The sequence below is a fragment of the Ahaetulla prasina genome, chromosome 5, assembly GCF_028640845.1.
Source record: "Ahaetulla prasina isolate Xishuangbanna chromosome 5, ASM2864084v1, whole genome shotgun sequence".
Lineage (NCBI taxonomy): Eukaryota > Metazoa > Chordata > Lepidosauria > Squamata > Colubridae > Ahaetulla > Ahaetulla prasina.
The window spans coordinates 91855438-91875883 of NC_080543.1; the positions used below are offsets into that span (position 1 = coordinate 91855438).

General features: G+C 40.0%; 1 protein-coding gene across 4 annotated transcripts; it reads left to right on the forward strand.

Moving 5' to 3' along the window:
- Window positions 1-1732: 1732 nt before the first annotated feature.
- On the forward strand, window positions 1733-17953 carry LOC131200123 (P2Y purinoceptor 8-like). Of its 4 annotated transcripts, none has more exons than XM_058186526.1 (3): window positions 1733-1777; window positions 5212-5310; window positions 13356-17953. In XM_058186526.1, the coding sequence occupies exons 2-3, from the start codon at window positions 5297-5299 to the stop codon at window positions 14443-14445; spliced, it is 1104 nt and encodes a 367-aa protein (XP_058042509.1). In that variant the 5' UTR covers window positions 1733-1777; window positions 5212-5296; the 3' UTR covers window positions 14446-17953. The 4 variants fall into 4 exon arrangements, with proteins under 4 accessions (XP_058042509.1, XP_058042510.1, XP_058042511.1 ...); XM_058186527.1 differs by lacking the exon at window positions 1733-1777 and adding an exon at window positions 12073-12214; XM_058186528.1 differs by lacking the exons at window positions 1733-1777; window positions 5212-5310 and adding exons at window positions 5317-5531; window positions 12073-12214.
- Window positions 17954-20446: the final 2493 nt, after the last annotated feature.

Here is a 20446-nt window from a genome sequence, read left to right on the forward strand (position 1 = left end):
CTTCCCTGACCCGGCCGTCAGCGGAGGAGTGGGACACGACAATATGCATGTTGAACACTTGTAATAATTCTAGGTGGTTAGAGGACTGATAACAGTAACGAAGAGTTAGACATCCTGCATACCTCAACTAGAAGTTAGAAATAGTGATGGCCTGGAGCAAATAGAATGTGTATTAGAGACTTACTAGAGCATTCATTAATCAAGGCTTAGGAATAGGGATAGCTAGAGACCAATTTGTTAAATCATTACTGAAATGTTTATTATAAATTTCTTATCTAACCCACCTTGACCTGCCTTCTGCTTTAGTGAAATTGTATAAAACTTTCTTAAGCCTTTGTTCTGGGTCCTGGCATTTTGCTGCCTGGGACCCCTGTTGCTGAAGAATTTCAATAAAAGGAAACAAAACCTGCATCTAGTGTCTGGTGTCTTCATGAGCTTCAACACCAGACTCAGACCCGAACTGGGGATAACACCCTTTTATGCCACTTAAATAACAATAGCAAAAAATAAATAAATCCAAAAGCCCACAATCTAAAGGACCAATTCACATTTTAGGACAATATAGAGGGAACTGTTGACCAGCTCATTTGCCCTTTATTATTGAAAGCAACATGAAGGCTCTAAGTACATTTCTTTAGTCTAGGACTTAATTGGCACCACTACTCTAGTTTAACTAATGGAGAAAATGACAGTGGGAGGCATCTTCCTAGAAACATTTTCCAAAATGAGCAGCAGGGAAATCAACTACCATTTTACAAATTCTAAAGATTGAGACATGAACTGAGGTTTTTAGAGCACTGTAGGGACACAGTGGCTCAGTGGCTGAGATGCTGAGCTTGTCAATCAAAAATTTGGCAGTTCAGCGGTTTGAATCCCTAGTGCCGTGTAACGGGGTGAGCTCCCATTACTTGTCCCAGCTTCTGCCAACCTAGCAGTTCGAAAGCACGTAAAAAATGCAAGTAGAAAAATAGGGACCATCTTTGGTGGGAAGGTAACAGCGTTCCATGCGCCTTTGGCGTTTCGTCATGCTGGCAACATGACCATGGAGATGTCTTCGGACAGCGCTGGCTCTTTGGCTTTGAAATGGAGATGAGCACTGCCTCCTAGAGTCGGGAACGACTAGCGTGTGAGGGGAACTTTTACCTTTTTAGAGATTATAGGTTCTGTTATTCTAAGAAAATAAAACTAGTCCTGACCTATACGGAATTGATTTATTAGTCTGCTCTAACTTTTTGGACTTACACCAATTGTACAAGTTTGAATGTGCTTTCCCCTCCACCCTTTTATCTTCATTGAAAACATGGAGAAGTTTAGCTGAGATGTTTACTCAACTAAATTCATGGCACCGCTTGAGCACCCTGCTTCTCTGACCATTGTCTTGTTGCAACTTTTCTTCCTTCAAAGCCATTCCCCATTCCCTCTATCTACAGCCACTGATTTTTTAAAAAAAAAACTGTGTGTGTATCACTATATTATGCCTGATGTGTATGTGATATTTCTTTGAAGAATAGCAGCTTTTCATATGAAAATAAAATAAAACTATCTCATTCCTACCCCAAATGTAATCACTCTGAATAATTCTTTCCACCCATGCTAATTTAAGTTGACATTGAATGCGTTGTTTTCCTTCTTAACCCTGATCTTCTCTTTTTCTAGGGCAAGAGGAGGTGATAATAACAAAGGAAAGGAAGTAGATGTTTTGCAATAAAGTACATAGTGGTAATACAAGACACTTCATTATAAAATTTTACAGAGTCAGAAGCAGATAAATAAACAGGTGAGCTGAGCTTGTTACTCTTTTGAGTGTTTAATGATTTTTAAAAATGTTTTACGTTGTTACTTTTGATTGCTGCAATGTTATATAGTATAATCTACTTGTATGGCAAAATTCAGTTGTGTCACAAAGGCAAGCTGCTTTGGCTTTGAAATGTCTTAAAGTTAAGATCATTTATATCCTTTAAAATATGTCTTATGTATTCCTACTAAAACTGTTATTCATGCCTAAGCACACAAGTTTATGTTACTTGTGTGTGCAGCATTAATAAGTCAAATTTATCTGTCCAAATATATCTGTCTGTCTGTTTATCTATATATCTATCCGTTGGAGGTTTCTTCAACCAAACAAGTTCAAGACATATTTGAAATTGCAATTGCCAGAATTTCAAATCCACATTTGTGTGCTAAATGTCATTGTGAACATTTACTATACTCTTATTTAATAAACATTTAGAGACATGAAACAGCTCTGTCTTGTTTGCTGATTAAGTCGCAAAAAGTATGCAATTTTTGCTGATTCAGAAACAGGTCTTTGTTGCATAAAACTTTGGGACCAACATTTTTATAGGCTATAGAGATCTAAAGAAATGCTATTTTCTACAATCCAGCAGTCTGCTCATTCTCCCTCACAGACACATATACACAAATAAGCCCTGGATATTAAGGCATATACACTAATAATTATGACAGGGTTTTTTTCCCAATATCTGATAGCTTTCTGAATATATCAGATTTTTAAAAAACAGTAGCTAGAAACCCGGGGGTGGAAAGGTATGGAAGGGAAAGGACACAAGGATTATTGCACAAGTATTTTAAAGACCTGGAAAAATTGCTATGGATTTGTTAATTCTTTGGAAAGGATGGGACCTTAAGTGAAGATAGCTGATGAGAGGTGGTAGTGGTGGGAATGGACAATGAAGAGGGAGGAGAGAGAGAGTGCTGTTGCTGCTGTTTCCTATCACACCTCTGTCCATCCCTATGAGCTGAAGCATGAACTGTTTTGGAATAATGCTAAATCCATGTTCAAAAGAAGTCTGAGCACCAGCTCTGATTTGGCACACATGCTTTCAAAGGAAGTCTGATTACAGCAGATATCAACAGATTGCCAGGTTTTCTTCAGACATGGATCAGTCCTGTTCAAGAATATTGTAATCTTTTATTTATTTAATTGTTAATATTAATTTTAATGCTTTTAATATTTTAATATTTACAGTATGTTCTATATTATGTAAGCCATCTAGAGGCACTCAAGATAGTGACATGGCCAGCATATAAATTTAATATAATAATTAAATTTAATCTCTCATCTCTTCACCTTTCATCTTTTAATCAGCAAACATGAGAGATGTTTGGATTTCTTTGAATGCACCCACAAACAACAGTTTTACTATCCACAGAAGTTGTGACAAGCTAGAAGGAAAACCAGCTAGAAGGTTTTGGCCAGCTAGAAGGAAAATATCTGCCTGACTGTCCTTAAGGTGGTTGTGGGGCTAGTGAGGATGGAAGTTTTAAGTTATTAGACCAGCAGATACAGTCATCAGTCAGCTTAAGGACTGTGAAACAGATGTTACCTTTTAGCTGAAGATGTTTGAGAAAAATGGAGGGAAGCAAAGCTGAGAGGAATCTGCCAATCCCTGTTGTTAATGCACTCCATATGGCACCATTTATCTGAGTTGTCTTATTTATTATTTATTAATCCAATTTATATAGCCACCCATCTCATTAGAAGGGACTCTGGATTGTATACTTTTGGAAGCATGATAAGTGGTTGTATCAGTGTAGCTCATTCAGAAGAGCCCTGGCCTATGTAAATCAGTGACAGCCAGGTGCATGTCTAGTAATCTACAAAGAAACCAACCTTCATCCAACTGTGGTAGCTTCACAGTTTTGATGAATCTGTCCAGAAAGGTACTTCAAAGCATTTAACTGAATAATTGCATGGACCTAATGAGGCTATGGCAGGGATGTTGTTATGTCCTGCACCGGCAGTGGCGGCCCCTAGTGGTCGTCGATGCTTTCTCGAAGTGGGTGGAAATCGCACTAATGCATTCCACCACTTCAGAAGCCGTCATTAGAACTTTGCGACGGTTGTTTGCAACCCATGGGTTACCCGACCTTGTGGTCTCGGACAACGGGCCACAGCTAACGTCCGCCCACTTTGAGTCATTCTTAGCGGGCCTAGGAATACGCCATGCTCTCATTTCCCCGTTTCATCCGGCCAGTAATGGCCGGGCAGAACGAGCAGTCCGGTCAGTGAAAGAGGCATTGGCCAGGTCGGGCCCAGGGGGCTGGCAGGAGAGGTTGGATGAGTACCTCCTGGGGCAGCATTCCACACCGTGCCCACTTACGAATAAGAGCCCAGCAGAGTTACTCATGGGCAGGCGTTTGAGGACCACACTTGATAGATTGCACCCCCAATACTCACCTAGTCAGCCATTGGACTCCATGGGGGCAAACAGGAGATTTGATTTGGGGAGGCGGTGTATGCCGCGAATTACAGCGGCCACCCCCTATGGTTCCCAGGAAAGATCGTGGGAATCACCGGCCCGTGCTCATACAGGGTCGAGTTAGATGAGGGTAGAGTGTGGCGCAGACATTGTGACCAGCTCAGGGCCCGGCGTCAGGTTGGGGATGGGCAGCTGCCAGAGTGGGGCACTCAGGAAGAGCCAGGAGGTAGCCCAACCCAATCATCCCGGGCAGAGGAGCTAAGCTACAAGGGAATAAGACGCCCAGCCCCTGTACCTGATAACCGAGAGGAAGCCTTGTCTGCTCTGCCGGTGGAGGGGCTAGGGGTCCCTGGACCGGAGACGTCCCCCACAGAAGAGGCTGAGGAGTTGGGTCAGCCAGTGACCATGGCTACAACGGAGCCACGAAGGTCCAGCCGAATCAAGCGGCGCCCAGCGTATCTCCAGGATTACGATTGTGCAAGCTAGGGGGAAAGAAGTGTTATGTCCTGCACCGGCAGTGGCGGCCCCTAGTGGTGGAGATGGTTTCTTGTTCTGTTCTGATTGGCTCCCGTTTTTGGAGCTGAATATAAAGAGGGCTGTCAAAGCAGGCCTGGTCTGCTGGTTGTTGCTGGTCTCTGTGAGTTAAAATAAACGTTATGTGTGAACATCTGGGGAGCCTCAATTATTACGGAACCCACAGAATATAATAGATGTCAAACTGGATGCGTCACACGCTGGCCATGTCCTTCCCAGCTCCACAAATAGGAAAAACCTTGTGAAACATCACATGGTGGCAGTGTGGCGCCATAAGTTTGACACCTGTGGGCTATGGAATGCCCTATGCACTATGGAACAATGTCTTAAATGCTTGTCTTTGGGGCACCTGTATCAACCTAGGCATTCTGTTAAACATGTGATTAAGCTTGAACTCTTATGCTGCTGGATTTCTTTTAGTCTGTTTAAATTTTTTTGTAATTTGCTTTTCTAGGTCACACAATACATTCTTTGTTAGCTCATACCACCCAAAGGAGTGTATTCAGCAGAAAAGCAGGATAAAAATCTTGAGGCTTCAAATGTATCACCTGAGGTATCTGCTTCAGTCTTCCTGTTGATTTTGTTAGTAATCTTATCTACTAATCATCTGAGGTTTGATCGGGATCTTCCTGCAATAGTGAATGTAGCATTTCTCTGAACAGAGTATTCTTGTCCTCGTACTTCAGTTTCTCCAGGTCATCCAACCATTTGGAGCTAGAGAGCTCTCCACTTGTATAATCATGTATCAGGAGTTACTTTCAGACTTTCTTGCAGGTACTGACTGATTCAGCATACGTTTGAAAATCTTTGGTTAGAAAGAAGAAAGGGAAGGGAAGGGAAATCTCCATAGGCCAATCTTTTTCTTTTTACAACCCTGTAATCCCTTAATTTAGGATGGAGTCAGGGCAACTGAGCATTTACTGTCAGGATGCCGTTCCTGACACCCTTGTGGAGTTTGCAGCAGATATTTTCTCACTGCTGAAGCCTATCATAATATGTTTTATTAATTTTCTGAGAAAATGTTACTGTACATAGGAATTTAGAAGTTGAATCATGGCAACTGGACTTCTTTCCTTTTTTTTGTTTGAAACATTTCACAGTACCCTGTTTTCCCCAAAATAAGACATCCCCTGATAATAAGTCCAATCGGGCTTTTGAGCGCATGGCAATAAGGCCAAGTCCTTATTTCAAGGTTAAAAAAAATAATAAGACAGGGTCTTATTTTCAGGGAAACATGGTAGTCTTACTTGGATAAGCAGCGAAATGTTTCCAACCAAAGAGAGGTCCAGTTGCCATGACTCAACTTCTAGACAACTTTACCTGAATGACTGAGAATCTTCATCGAAATATGTGCTTAGGGATGTTCAAATGAGTATTGAATAAGCAAGCAGGTGTTTACAAGAAAATGGCAATCTGTTTAGAGAGATTTATCAAATAAATTATTTATGAAGACTGACTTTGAATATGGGCCCAGACCTTTGGTATTTGGAAAATTTGGAAAGAAGTGTTCTGTAGTAGAAAGTGAATGAGGGTGGTAAATTAGTTCAATGTTTTCTCTGAAAGATTTTGAATCCCTTGGGACAAGTAAACCTTTAGTTCACTCATGGAGGTATGGAATACTTATCCATTCTTAGTGAAATAGTGTGAAGAAAGAAGATGTCCCAATGCCATGTACATCACAACAACTTAGTTCCCATTTTTATTTTTTTTATTTTCATTTTTTTTTGCATGTAACAATAACAGGAAAATTGGGTGATTTCTTAATATTTCCAAAGCATGTCACAATCATACTGAGCTCAGCAAATACATGGCAGAAATAAACAAGCCATACAAGCAATGTACCCCACTACCTTTGTTCTACAATTATATTCTTGTCTTCCTGTTACATAAGTTTTAAATAAACCCCAATAATACAAGTTACTTATTTAAAAATATACTTGGAATTTCAATATAGGAATTAAATATTAACAATCAATAGGGTGTCCCCAGATTTTTAATAAAATATGTAACAGTAATAATTTACACACACACCTTTCTGAATTATGTATGGAAATGTAGATATGCAACATTACTTGATAAAGAAAAAGATTTTAGACTAGTTTGTTAGCTGCAGCAGTGAAGAAAAGTTTGTGGCGCCAAGTTAAACATAAGGATGAAATCAGGATTTGATGCTCCCCCCCACTTTTCTTTCTTTCTTTTATTTTTATTTATAAAATTTATACAGGTAGTCTTTGATTTACAACAGTTTATTATTGACCGTTCAAAGATACGGGCCTGCAAAAATTGGCTTATGACCAGTTTCTACACTAACGACATAGGGGTGGATTATACTTACCTTTACTATCAGTTCACAATGGGGCCGCATGTGCACAGAAGCTTCCTGATAACGTCTGGGTCAGTGGGCAGAACCTCCTGCAGTTTTACTACCGGTTCTTGCGAACTGGTCCATACAGGGGGCAGCCCACCACTGTAATGATCTAGGCAGCATCTCCATGGTCGCATGATTAAAATTCAGGCACTTGACAAATGACTCATATTTATGATTTATGATATTTATGTCCTTTTGATAAGTAAAGTCAATGGGGAAGCTGGATTCATTTAACAGCCATGTTACTAACTTAACAACTGCCCTGATTCACTTAACAACAGTGGCAAGAAAAGTTGTAAAATGGAGCAAAATGCACTTAACAAAAGTCTCACTTAGCAGCATAAATTTTGGCCTTAATTTTGGTTGTATGTTGAGGACTGCCTGTATAGGTAGTCCTGGATTTATGACTGCTTGCTTAACGACCATTCAGAATTACAATGGGCCTGTAACAGGTGCATTGCGGACCATAAAGCACTTCTGGCTATTGAAAAATGTTGTACCCTTCTTCAGTGGTGGGTTTCAAATTTTTTTACTACCGGTTCTGTGGGTGTGGCTTGGTGGGCGTGGCATGGCATGGTGGGCATGGCAGGGGAAGGATACTGCAAAATCCCCATTTCCTCCTGTTCAGCTGGGACTTGGGAGGCAGAGAATAGATAGGGGTGGGGCCAGTCAGAATTTTTACTACCGGTTCTCTGAACTACTCAAACTTTCCACTACCGGTTCTCCAGAACTGGTCAGAACCTGCTGAAGCCACCTCTGCCCTTCCTTCCTTCTTCCTCATGGTCATGTTACTGTATTTTGGGCACTTGGCAAACCAGCTTGCCTTTACAACCAGTTGTAGCATCCCACAATCACATAGCCATGATTTGTGATTTTTTTTATGTGAGTTTCTGGCAAAACCTCCCACCTATTTGGGAAAATGGGTTTGCACTTATGACTGCATTGTTTGCTTAATGACATCGCAAAATAATTTGCTTAACAACCAATGTAAAAATGTTACAGAATTGGATCCAGTCATGTGGGGCCTTGATTTATGACTATAATGACTTTCAAGTAAAAATCTGGTTCCAATTGTGGTTGTAAGTGGAAGATAACCTATAGTTTTACAAGTCATAGCATCTGAACCAGGGGTGAAATCCAGCAGGTTCTGACAGGTTCTGGAGAACCGGTAGTGGAAATTTTGAGCAGTTCGGAAAATGGTAGTGGAAATTTTGAGTAGTTCCGAGAACTGGCAAATACCACCTCTGGCTGGCCGCAGAGTGGGGTTGGAATGGAGTTTTTGCAGTATCCTTCCCCTGCCACGCCCACCAAGCCACACTAAGCCCACCAAGCCATGCCCACAGAACTGGTAGTAAAAAATTTGGATTTCACCACTGTTCTGAACCACCTAAGTCATTGCCCACGTACTACTCAGTAGATTGAAGGGGGCCACTCTGTACCTTTGTTATGAAAATAACATTGCCTCAAAATAATTTTTCATGGTTGTGGGAAAGGCTGCCTGTTTTCATCCATGTTGTGTGAAATCTGCTCACCGCAGATGGTACATCTAGCTGAACAAAAGCTAAAAGATAACAGATGAATACAGTCACATTTTATACATAAAGATTCAACAGACAGCCTTTGCTTAGAGCTGCTATAAGATAGGAAGGAACCTGTGGCTCTTCAAACATTCTTGGACTTTTCCACCATTTCTGGCAACACTGACAAAAAATGAAGAGTTGCAATTAAGCAAAACTTAAATGCTACAGATTACTCATATTTAGATTAAGGGTCATGCATCATTAACTCTCTTCCCTCGTTTGTTGCAGGCATCCAGTTTCTAATTTTGTATAAAATAGGCAAGCAAGCAAAAGAGGAATATAGAATGAAGCATCTGAACCCTCATGTGAATTTTCTTTTTAGTAGTTGACAACATATGAGTCAGCCCTGCATGAGACTATATCAGTTCTTTTTCCATCTTTTCCCATGTATGCATTCTTACAAAAATATTTCAATATTTCTATTTTTTTAAAGTATATTTCCATTTTTATTGAAGAGTCATAAAAATCCTCCTGAAAACTAGAATGCAATCTGGGGTGAGATTAGAAAATGTCTGGTATTCTCCAAAACCTCTGACTACTATAGGTAGTCCTCAATTTACAACCACAACTGAGCCCAAAATTTCTGTTGCTAAACAAGACAGTTGTTAAGGGACTTCTTCCCCATTTTATGAACTTTCTTACCATAGACATTAAGTGAATCACTGCAGTTATTCAATTAGTAACATGGTTGTTAAGTGACTCTGGCTTCCCCACTGATTTTGCTTATCAGAAGAAGATCACAAAACAGGACCACATGACTCTGGGACACTGTTATAAATATGACTCAGTTGCCAAGTGTCCGAATTTTGATCATGTGACCAAGGAGATGCTACAACAGTATGAAAAACATTCAGAAGTCACTGTTTTTAGTGTTGTTGTAACTTTGAACAGTCACTAAATGAAGTGTTGTAAGTCAATGACTATCTGTACTTCCAAAAGTCACAGCATAGAGAGGAAATATAGGAGCTGTACTTCAGAACATATGGGAACACATAAACTATTTCCACAGGCATCTAAAACTTACGTAGAAACAATAGTTCATCTAGATCAGGGGTATCAAATTCAAGGCCCACGGGCCACATTCAGCCCACTGGGTGCTTAGATCTGGCCATTGGGGCCGGCTTTTGGAAACAGCAAAGGACCAGCCTGTGGTGCCTCTGCCTCTGCCAGTGAAAATGGAGCTCAGGGGCATGCACTGTCTCCCCCCCCCCCGGCTCCATTTTCACTGGCAGAGGATTGCAGGAGGCCATCGCAGATGAAAATGGGGTGTGGGGGAGCGCATGTGGCCCCCCCAGAGTCCATTTTTGCTAGCAGACGGCTATCTAAACAAACTAAAAACAAAACAAAAAGAGAAATGTTTCCCCTTTTGCATTTAAGCATGCAAGAATAGACAGGAAAGCAGCAAATGAAAGAGGAAAGACAAAAAAAAAAAGGGAAGATGGGAAGAGAGCAAGGAAGGAAAAACAAGGAAAAAGAGGAAGGAAGAAGAAAGGAAAATGGAGAGGGAAGAAAAAGGAAAAAAGAAAAAGGGAGGGACGGAGGGACGGAGGGTCTCAGGGAAGTTCTGCCTTAGCACTTGACCACCACAGATGGCCCTAACATGAGTGACGTTGAGCTGGCCACGGCCATACCCAGATCCCCCAGGTATGGCCCCCTGCCCCTCCAAGGTCAAACACAACCCTGATGTGTCCCTCAATGAAATTGAGTTTGACACCCCTGATCTAGATGCATATTTCTGTGTAGTTATGCAGAAATCTCTTGATTTACAATCACTCGTTTAATGGTGATTCAATGTTATTAATGCTTTGGAAAAAGAGACTTATGACTTGTTCTCACACTTATGGCTGTCGCACCACCCCCTGGTCACATAATTGCAGTTTGGATGCCTGGCAAACAGCTCAGATTTACAACTGGTTGCAGGATCTTCAGTTATTTAATCTCAATTTGTGGTCTTTTTTGCCAATTTCCAGCATAAAACAACTATTGTGAAAGCTGGATTCACTAAATGACTGCATGATTTGCTTAACAACTGTAGTTATTCAGTTAATGATGCCATAAACATTTTAATAAAATCAGGTCCAACTTGACTTACGATCTCAATGACTTACAACTGAAATTCTGGTTTATATCAATAATTATCTGTATTAGCTTCCCGCCACTCTAACTGCCAGTTTCAAGTTGTAGAAAAAGGACAGGAGATGGTAAACCACAGTTTCTAGATTTCTAGAAGCTGTGGTTTACCATCTCCTATCCTTCTACAACTTCAGTGTTTACATGCTACAATGGCTATTGTACTCTTCCTACATCTATTGATTTTTCATAACATATAATAAGCTCACTAATTATTTCAATTTACCTCATTTCATTTCAAAACTACCAATTGCCAAAGCTCTCTATGCAATTCATGAATTAATTCTGTAATTTAATAAGTACAATTATATTTTGAAAAAAACAAGAAGAAATGCACACCATATTCTGGTAAAAATCATTCAAATGCTAACATGCATAGCATATCTCCTTAGCTGTTTTCCATATTTATCTCTTAAGGCTGACTTTAATCTAAGCACAAATAGATACTGGCCTAAGGACCCAAGCTTGGGAGGTAACAATGCTACCCCTCCTTCAAAATCACTCCAAAATGCAAATGTTTGCGTTAAAAGGCTGGTGACTGACCAAATAAATAAACAAATAGATAATGTTCTTGTGTATTGGAAAGAAATGGCACCATCAGTCAATGTAGCCTAAGGGTGCCATATACCCTTGAACTAACAACTAACTGTTGTTTCGTTATGTATATAGAGCCATGGTGGTGCAGTGGTTAGAGTGTAGTACTGCAGGCTACTTCTGCTGATCACTGGCTGCTAGCAGTTTGGCAGATCGAATCTCACCAGGCTCAGCCTTCCATTCTTCCAAGATTGGTAAAATGAGGACCCAGATTGTTGGGGGCAATATGCTGACTCTGTAAACTGCTTAGAGGGGTCTGTAAAGCACTGTGAAGCGATATATAAGTCTAAGTACTATTAAGAGGAAGTCCTGAAATACTTTTGTTTGATATTCAGAAAGCATATAAGTCTAAGTACTATTGCTATTGCTATAACATACACCCACACCCACACCCATTCACAATGCTACAGAATGTGATTTTAAAAAACCAGGATGGTGCCCATGCCAGTTCAATGGAAGCTCTACCTGTTTTTGTGTATATTGTACATTGGTCACACCATAGTAGCTGACGTTTTGACTATACTTTTGGGATTATCTATATCCATCCATCTACTTCATAAACAACCTGTTTTTAATTTTTGGATTATGATCTGGTATTGAGCTTATCTCATCCCAGTTACACTCAAAATAATTTAATACGCAGGTGCACACCCTGAGGTTTCCCCAAGGTTTGTGACCTTTGAAGGTTTAGGGGTAGTCCCACCCTCCCAGTCCTTCTTCAAATTGCTCTGACATTGAAATTTGGAAGAAAAAAAAACCAGAGAAAAAGCATCAAACAATAAGGAGTAAGTATCTTGATATTTTAATTTAAAGTAATTTAAAATTAAATCAAATGCAAATATTGTGCTATCTATGTCTATCTGTTTGCCCTGCCCTAGAAACTGCTTTTTGAAGTTCCATTACCAGAACACAGGTCAAAAGTAAAATATGGGCTTTCAAATATCTAAAAAGTCATAGTTAGTATCTTTTTAGTATCCAGTGTTAAAAATCTGTTTTAGGATTTTCATCTGCAAATAAATTGTTTACATATTCAGGAATTACATACTTCTCCTGGTTTAGATTTTAAAATAGGCAAGATAATTTCCTGCTGAAGATTCACAATGCAATAAACTATAATCCATCATTTCAGGATTACATTACGGGGACAAGATCTTTGAGAGATGGAATTTTTTTAAAAAAATCTACTACATAGTTTATTTATTGGCAATACATCTGTTCTGGCTTTAATCTGAAATGTTGAAAATATTTAAATATATACTATTTAAATGTTTAGGGAGTTGAAAAATATGTTTATAATTAATGCCAGATGTTGGAGGTGAACATGATACTTTGGCTGAGGCCATTAATTCCTGAACTGAATTATCTTTGATGTAATGAATTGTCAATACTGGGCAATAAATAATCAGGATCCATGCAAATTTGATTATTCTTTTGAGTCATCTGTTTGAACAATGACTCAACAATCTACAAAAGATTCATTTGGGATTTCCTTCCTTGGTTTTAAAACCATGCTTTTGTAACCAAAAATGGTAAACCAAGGCTTTGCTGTCAAAGGACATTGTCCAGCTTCCAAGAGAATAACAGAATTTGGAACATGACTTGGGATACTTAAAAGACATGCTCAGTTGCAGTTGTCCTAGGTTGTTATTAGCAAATGTCAACCAAATCAAAGCTCCATATAAAATTTGAAATGCAATTTTGATGTTTAAAATGTCTATTGCTGCAGGAACAAATCTTCCTCCTTTTAAATAAAATATTGAAGCAAGAAGGTCATAATAGATTTTGCTTTTGGAAGTAATCAGTGAAGAGTTGAAGAAGAAATAGTTGTGTTTATTAAATATTACTATTTAATTAAGAAATATTAATGTTTATATGCTGCAGCAAAGGGTTACTTCACCAGTCTTTATTTCTCCTTCTTAAATCTAGAACTGAAGCTCCGCTAATTTTCAGAAGAAAGATGGTTCAAAATGTCTCCCTTGCCGTCACATCGGACTTTGTGATGTCACATCTAAACAGTCCCAGAAATGTGACCAATGCCACACTGACAGCACTTCAGAGCTACGTGATGCAGATGGTTTTGCCAGCCCTCTTTATGCTCAACTGCTGCATCAGCATTCCTCTCAATATAATCTCCTTGTGGCTCCTTTGTTGGTATTCAAGGCCTTGGACTCCTACCATTATATTTTGCATTAATTTAAACATTGCAGACTTGCTCTATGGCTTCGTCCTCCCCTTCCAAATAGCCTACCATCTAAAGGAGAATAATTGGCTTTTTGGAGACGTCTTGTGTCAAATTGTCACCATTCTATCATATGGGAACCTCCATTGCTCCATTTTAACCATGATGAGCCTTAGCATTGAGCGATACCTAGGCATTGTCCACCCATTGCGCTACAAAGCAGCCAAGCCAATTAGGGTCTCTTTTCTGGTGTGCATCAGCATTTGGGCCCTAGTTTTACTCACCCTTTTCCCTCTCATGCAGCATAAGCTCACCATTCATTTACAGCAGCTCCCTATCATCACCTGCTTTGACGTTTTGCCAAAAGAAATGTTTAGCTCCAAAGAAAAATTTATTGTTTATTTTGGATCCCTGCTCTTTCTATTTTTCTTCCTACCATTGATCATCATGGGATTTTGCTACATCTCAATCATATTAACACTTCTCCATTCATCTTCTCAGTTCAGAGAGAGCAAGAGGCAGACTGTCTATTTCATCATAGCATTGCTATTCCTGATTATTGTTTGTTACCTCCCTCACATTGTCATGTCAGTGACCCATTATATCCTCCTTTTCCAAAAGAAATCATTTTATGTGGAATACAAACTGTCACTTGCTATAGCCAGCTTTAATTGCTGCTTCGACCCATTTCTTTATTACTTTGGTTCCAAAGAGTTTCGACAAAAAATACAGAGGAAACTCTGCAAGTGTGTGACAGTAAATTTCAGTGAAAGTAGCCCAATTTTTTCACAACGTGACATGCAAATCATGCCAGTGCAAGGAGCACCAAAGATTTAACAATAAACATATTTATTACAATAAATAAACAAGAAAAATATTAATTTAACCATTCATACAGATGGATATCCATACTGAAGGATCTATTACTAATGGAAAGATTGTTTGGCTAGAAACAGAGACTTGTTGAGCAATTTTCTCAGAACATCATGGATGTAGCAACTGATAGGTATACTACATTCCTACAATGCATGCTTTTTTAAAAACTGAGGATAGTTAGAAAAATCTCTGTATAGATAGGTCTTACTAAATTGTGTGAATTGGTATAAAATTGACAATTGCCATAGCAAGATGACTGGTATCGTTCAAAATATGGAGAGTCATATAGTTTAGATTAAAAATGGTTTCTGGTCTTTATATTGAGATCTTAATTGAATATACTTTATGATCATTAAATGCTATAGGGATTTTAAAGTAATATTTAATAGGACAATAATCCATAGAAACAAGGGGCAACATTAAGACAATACCATACTAAGACAATACTTCTGTATGGCAGTTAGTTACTGTACAAAACAAGCTCCCCACAATAGAAAAAAATGTGATTCTCTTATTTCTGATATTTCTGTTATCCAAACATCAAATTAACACAACTCTGAAATAGAGTTACTGCTCTAATGAACTGTTGATTTATCAACTGCCTGTCCATTATGTGATTAAAGGCATGCTTGATGAGATAAGCTTGACCAGAATGAGATATCATCATCACCATCACCATCATCATCATCAATTAAACATATATGCTGCTTGATCCCTAGTTACTCTGGGCGGTTGTCCATGAACAATAATTTCTCATTTTACGTATATTTGAGTGGCCTGTAGTCTAAGAACCCTTCCTATTCTGTTATTCTGTTCTATAATTCCACTTGGACCAGGGTAAAAGTGTTCACTTGCAGTATTGAGGAGAGCACCATCCTGAAAGCAGTCAAATATTTAACTAATTAATACTTCTTGCCTTTGGATTTTTTGGATTGTTTTTGTAACATGGCATGATTTGTTTAGATTTTTTTTAACCTGATCTCTTTCTATGATATAATTTTGTTGCCAATTTTCATTGAGGCAATATAGGGGTGATGGAACAAAGTTTGTGTTAACCATAGAAACCATGAATAAACAGTTATATATTATTTGAAGAACAATGTATAAACAAACACTGTATGGGTAAAACCCTAAAATCATCAGTCACCATCTTAGCTCCCAAAATATATATTAGAAGCAGGAGTCATCTATACTCAGGTCATCAACCCAGATTTATATGGCAGGTCAAACTGATCATTAAAACCAACCTTTTATGTTCCAAATTACTAAAGAAATAACCCCAAATAGATTTGCTAGCTTTCTTATCCCATGTTAAAGAAAATCTTGGCTTCTTCAACCATAGTTTACTATATAAACTGCAAATTAATAAGTTCATAAACATGCTAACCAATTAATAATTGGTTAACATAACCCTCAAACAACTATCAATCAAAACTAGGTATGCACGCCCCTTACCTCTCCTACACCAAATACTACAGGTCTCAAATGTAAATTAATAAATGCAAGAAGTATTCTAAAAAAATTACCTGAATTTACCCTCTTATTAAACAATGGTATATTTGATATCATATTTGTTTGTGAAACATGGCTGAACTCATCCCTCACTGACTCCATTATTTCAAACAAAGAGTATCAAGTTCTTCATTCAGATTGTGAACACTGCAGAGGTGGTGGAGTAGCTATCTTTTACAAAAAATCACTGAACTTAAAAAATATTCAAGTTGCACATAAACTTTCTCTTCCTGAAACTATTGTATGTGACCTGTCCTCAAACACCACACTTAGATTCATACTATGCTACAGAGCCCCTGACTATGACATCGCTCATGCAAATATGTTAACCTCACTGCTAACATGGGCTACCTCTTGCCCATATCCTCTCATCTTCCTGGGTGACCTAAATCTACCTTCTATAAACTGGATAACAAATGAATGTACAACCGAACCAATCCATACTACACTATACAGCGCTGTTACAAACCTAGGTATTGAACAACTAGTAACTAACAATACAAGACTCAAGAACTGTCTCGATCTCATCTTTTGTAATAACACGAACTCAATTTATGGACTACAAATAAAAGAACCCTTTTCCAACAGCGACCACTGCATGATAGACTTTTGTCTCAATATACGCCCTCACATAAATCAACATAACAACACTACTCCAAACTACAACTTCAAAAAAGCCAACTATGACCTTATAAACAACGATCTCTCATTTCTTGACTGGCAAAATCTATTCTCAACCTGTATCACTGCAGCAGACCACTATAAAGTATTCCTACTTGAAATCAATAAAATCATCAAACTATACATACCACAAATCACCACCAAAATAAAAAAAAAACAAATTACCCAATCCCAAAAAAAAAAATCCCTTTGGAGAAGAAACAAAAAGGGCTATGTAGCAAACTTCAAAAACCGCTACAGAAATATTTGCAACCAAATGAAAACTGAATGTAACACACCAAGCAAGGAGAAGACCTTCTACGCACTAATTACAATCGTGCTTTTTATAATTTTGTGAACAATAAACTTAAAGAAACAAGATCCATTCCACCCATTAAAAGAATCTAACAGCAAAGAATATACTGAAGAAACAGTTAAAGCAAACCTCTTTAACACATTCTTTGGCTCAATCTTCATAAACAGTGATGGCTCATATCCAACATTCCCCAATTGTACTAACAATGAGTACAACGACTTAAGACTTATAGACTTCACAGAAGATAATGTTGAAAAAGCTCTTCGCAACCTAAAACCATCATTATCTATTGGGCCTGATGGACTATGTGCATACCTCTTAAAAATACTTTCAATTAATATAGCAGAACCCCTAAGCATAATCTTCAATAAAGCTTTCACAACTAGTTCCCTTCCCAATCTCTGGTCTCTAGCCACAGTCATCCCTATCTTAAAAAAGGAGATTCCAGTCTAGTTGAAAACTACAGACCTATCTCTCTATGTTGCGTCACATGCAAAGTAATGGAATCTATCATAAACTGATCCATTACACTCCACCTAGAAACAACCAACCTACTCTGTAATAAACAATTTGGTTTCAGAAAAAATTATCATGTAACTGACAACTTCTCCACTGCAAAAACATATGGACTACTAACCTTGATCAAGGAAAAGCAATAGATGCAATCTACATAGACTTCTGCAAAGCTTTTGACTCAGTAGTACATGATAAACTTCTCCTAAAACTAAAATCCTACAGCATTTCAGGACTTCTTCACAATTGGATTAATGCCTTCCTGTCAAACAGACATCAAATGGTCAAAATTGAGAATGCTCTATCAAATCCTGTTCCTGTCAAAAGTGGCGTTTGTAATGTATTTGAATTTTTGGAGGGAAATTTGGGTGGGAAAATGTACGTTCCTGATTGGCTGGTGCCTCAGCCAAAACACTATATAAAGAGAGATGTTTGCCTATTGTTTTTGCTGGGTTCTCACAATAAACCAAAGAGCTGTTGTCACTAAGATCGTCTCCTGCCTCTTCATTGCCCAAACTTAACATTGGTGATGAGGATGGGATATTGAGGACAGTGAGACTAGGAAAAGAGCTGAAGGAGAAATTTAGCTTTAAACCCAGCCAGTTGTTGAGGGCGGCTACATAGCAATGTATAGCTATACACTGCCAGCGCCATTTAACCCAGCCAAAGAGAAATGGAGGTCATACATTTATTTATTTATTTATTTATTTATTTATTTATTTATTTATTTATTTATTTATTTATTTATTTATTTATTTATTAGATTTTTATACCGCCCTTCTCCTGAAGGACTCAGGGCGGTTCACAGCCAAAATAAAACAGTAATAATATACATAATAAAAACAATTATTAAAAATCTTATTCAATATCAGGCCAAATTAAAAACTATTTAAAACCATAAAAACCCCAAATAATTTACATCAGAATATTAAAAACTGCTAAAAATTTCTATGCCAGTCCTGCGCGAACAAATAGGTAAGTCTTCAACTCGCGGCAAAAGGTCCGAAGGTCAGGTAGTTGACGGAGTCCTGGGGGAAGTTCATTCCAGAGGGTGGGAGCCCCCACAGAGAAGGCCCTTCCCCTGGGGGCCGCCAGCCGACATTGTTTGGCGGATGGCACCCTGAGGAGTCCCTCTCTGTGAGAGCACACGGGTCGGTGGGAGGCAATCGGTAGCAGTAGGCGGTCCCATAAGTAACCCGGTCCTAAGCCATGGAGCGCTTTGAAGGTAGTAACCAAAACCTTGAAGTGCACCCGAAAGACCACAGGTAGCCAGTGCAGTCTGTGCAGGAGTGGTGTTACATGGGAGCCACGAACGGCTCCCTCTATCACCAGTGCAGCTGCATTCTGAACTAACTGAAGCCTCTGGGTGCTCTTCAAGGGGAGCCCCATGTAGAGAGCATTGCAGTAATCCAAGCGAGAGGTAACCAGAGCATGAGTGACCGTGCATAGGGCATCCCGGTCAAGGAAGGGGCGCAACTGGCGAATCAGGTGGACCTGATAAAAAGCTCTCCTGGAGACGGTCGTCAAGTGATCTTCAAAAGACAACCGCCCATCCAGGAGAACACCTAAGTTGCGCACCCTTTCCATCGGGGCCAATGACTCGCCCCCAACAGTCAGCCACAGCTGCAGCTGACTGTACCGGGGTGCCGGCATCCACAGCCACTCCATCTTGGAGGGATTGAGCTTGAGCCTGTTTCTCCCCATCCAGACCCGTACGGCTTCCAGACATCAGGACAGCACTTCGACCGCTTCTTTGGGGTGGCCTGGGGTGGAAAAGTACAGCTGCGTGTCATCGGCGTACAGTTGGTACCTCACCCCAAAACCACTGATGATTTCACCCAGCAGCTTCATATAGATGTTGAACAAGAGAGGCGAGAGAATCGACCCCTGCATGGCTCGCTTCGAGTGCTTCCTCGAGGCGAACGAACTGCGAAGAGTATCGGACAATCAGAAGCGCGTATACTTCCTGAGCCACTGCGGACCAGAAGTCGCCGATACCGCCAAATCGCTGTTGGAACCAACGCCCATCCAGGAGAACACCTAAGTTGCGCACCCTTTCCATCGGGGCCAATGACTGCCCCCAACAGTCAGCCACAGCTGCAGCTGACTGTACCGGGGTGCCGGCATCCACAGCCACTCCATCTTGGAGGGATTGAGCTTGAGCCTGTTTCTCCCCATCCAGACCCGTACGGCTTCCAGACATCAGGACAGCACTTCGACCGCTTCTTTGGGGTGGCCTGGGGTGGAAAAGTACAGCTGCGTGTCATCGGCGTACAGTTGGTACCTCACCCCAAAACCACTGATGATTTCACCCAGCAGCTTCATATAGATGTTGAACAAGAGAGGCCAGAGAATCGACCCCTGCATGGCTCGCTTCGAGTGCTTCCTCGAGGCGAACGAACTGCGAAGAGTATCGGACAATCAGAAGCGCGTATACTTCCTGAGCCACTGCGGACCAGAAGTCGTCGATACCGCCAAATCGCTGTTGGAACCAACGCCCATCCAGTCGGTGCCGTGGCCCGTGCTCCAGACAACGCTCTGAGCGCACTACGTCCCTGTGCCATCAAAGTTCATGCAAAGGTTTGAACTGAGGCAGAAAGTTCAACGCGAGGGTGAATCTATCAGCGTTTATATGGCCGCCTTGAGAAAAGCTGCGACTCACTGTGAATATAGGGATTTGGAGGACACCCTATTAGAACAACTCATTTGTGGGGTCAGGGACATCCAACTACAGGCGACTACTCTCAAAAAGGAACCTGACCCTAATGATAGTCCTGGATGAGGCTAGGGCACACGAGATGTCCACCAAAGTGGCTGAAACCTTGCAAAAGCCAAACGCGCCAAATTCCTCAGCGAAAGCAACCAGTCCACAGCGAGGAGATCCAGGTGGAATGGGAAGGTGAAAGCGAGGAAGAGGTTTTCCAAACCGGAAAACTGGAGAGAAGCGACCGTGACGAGTGT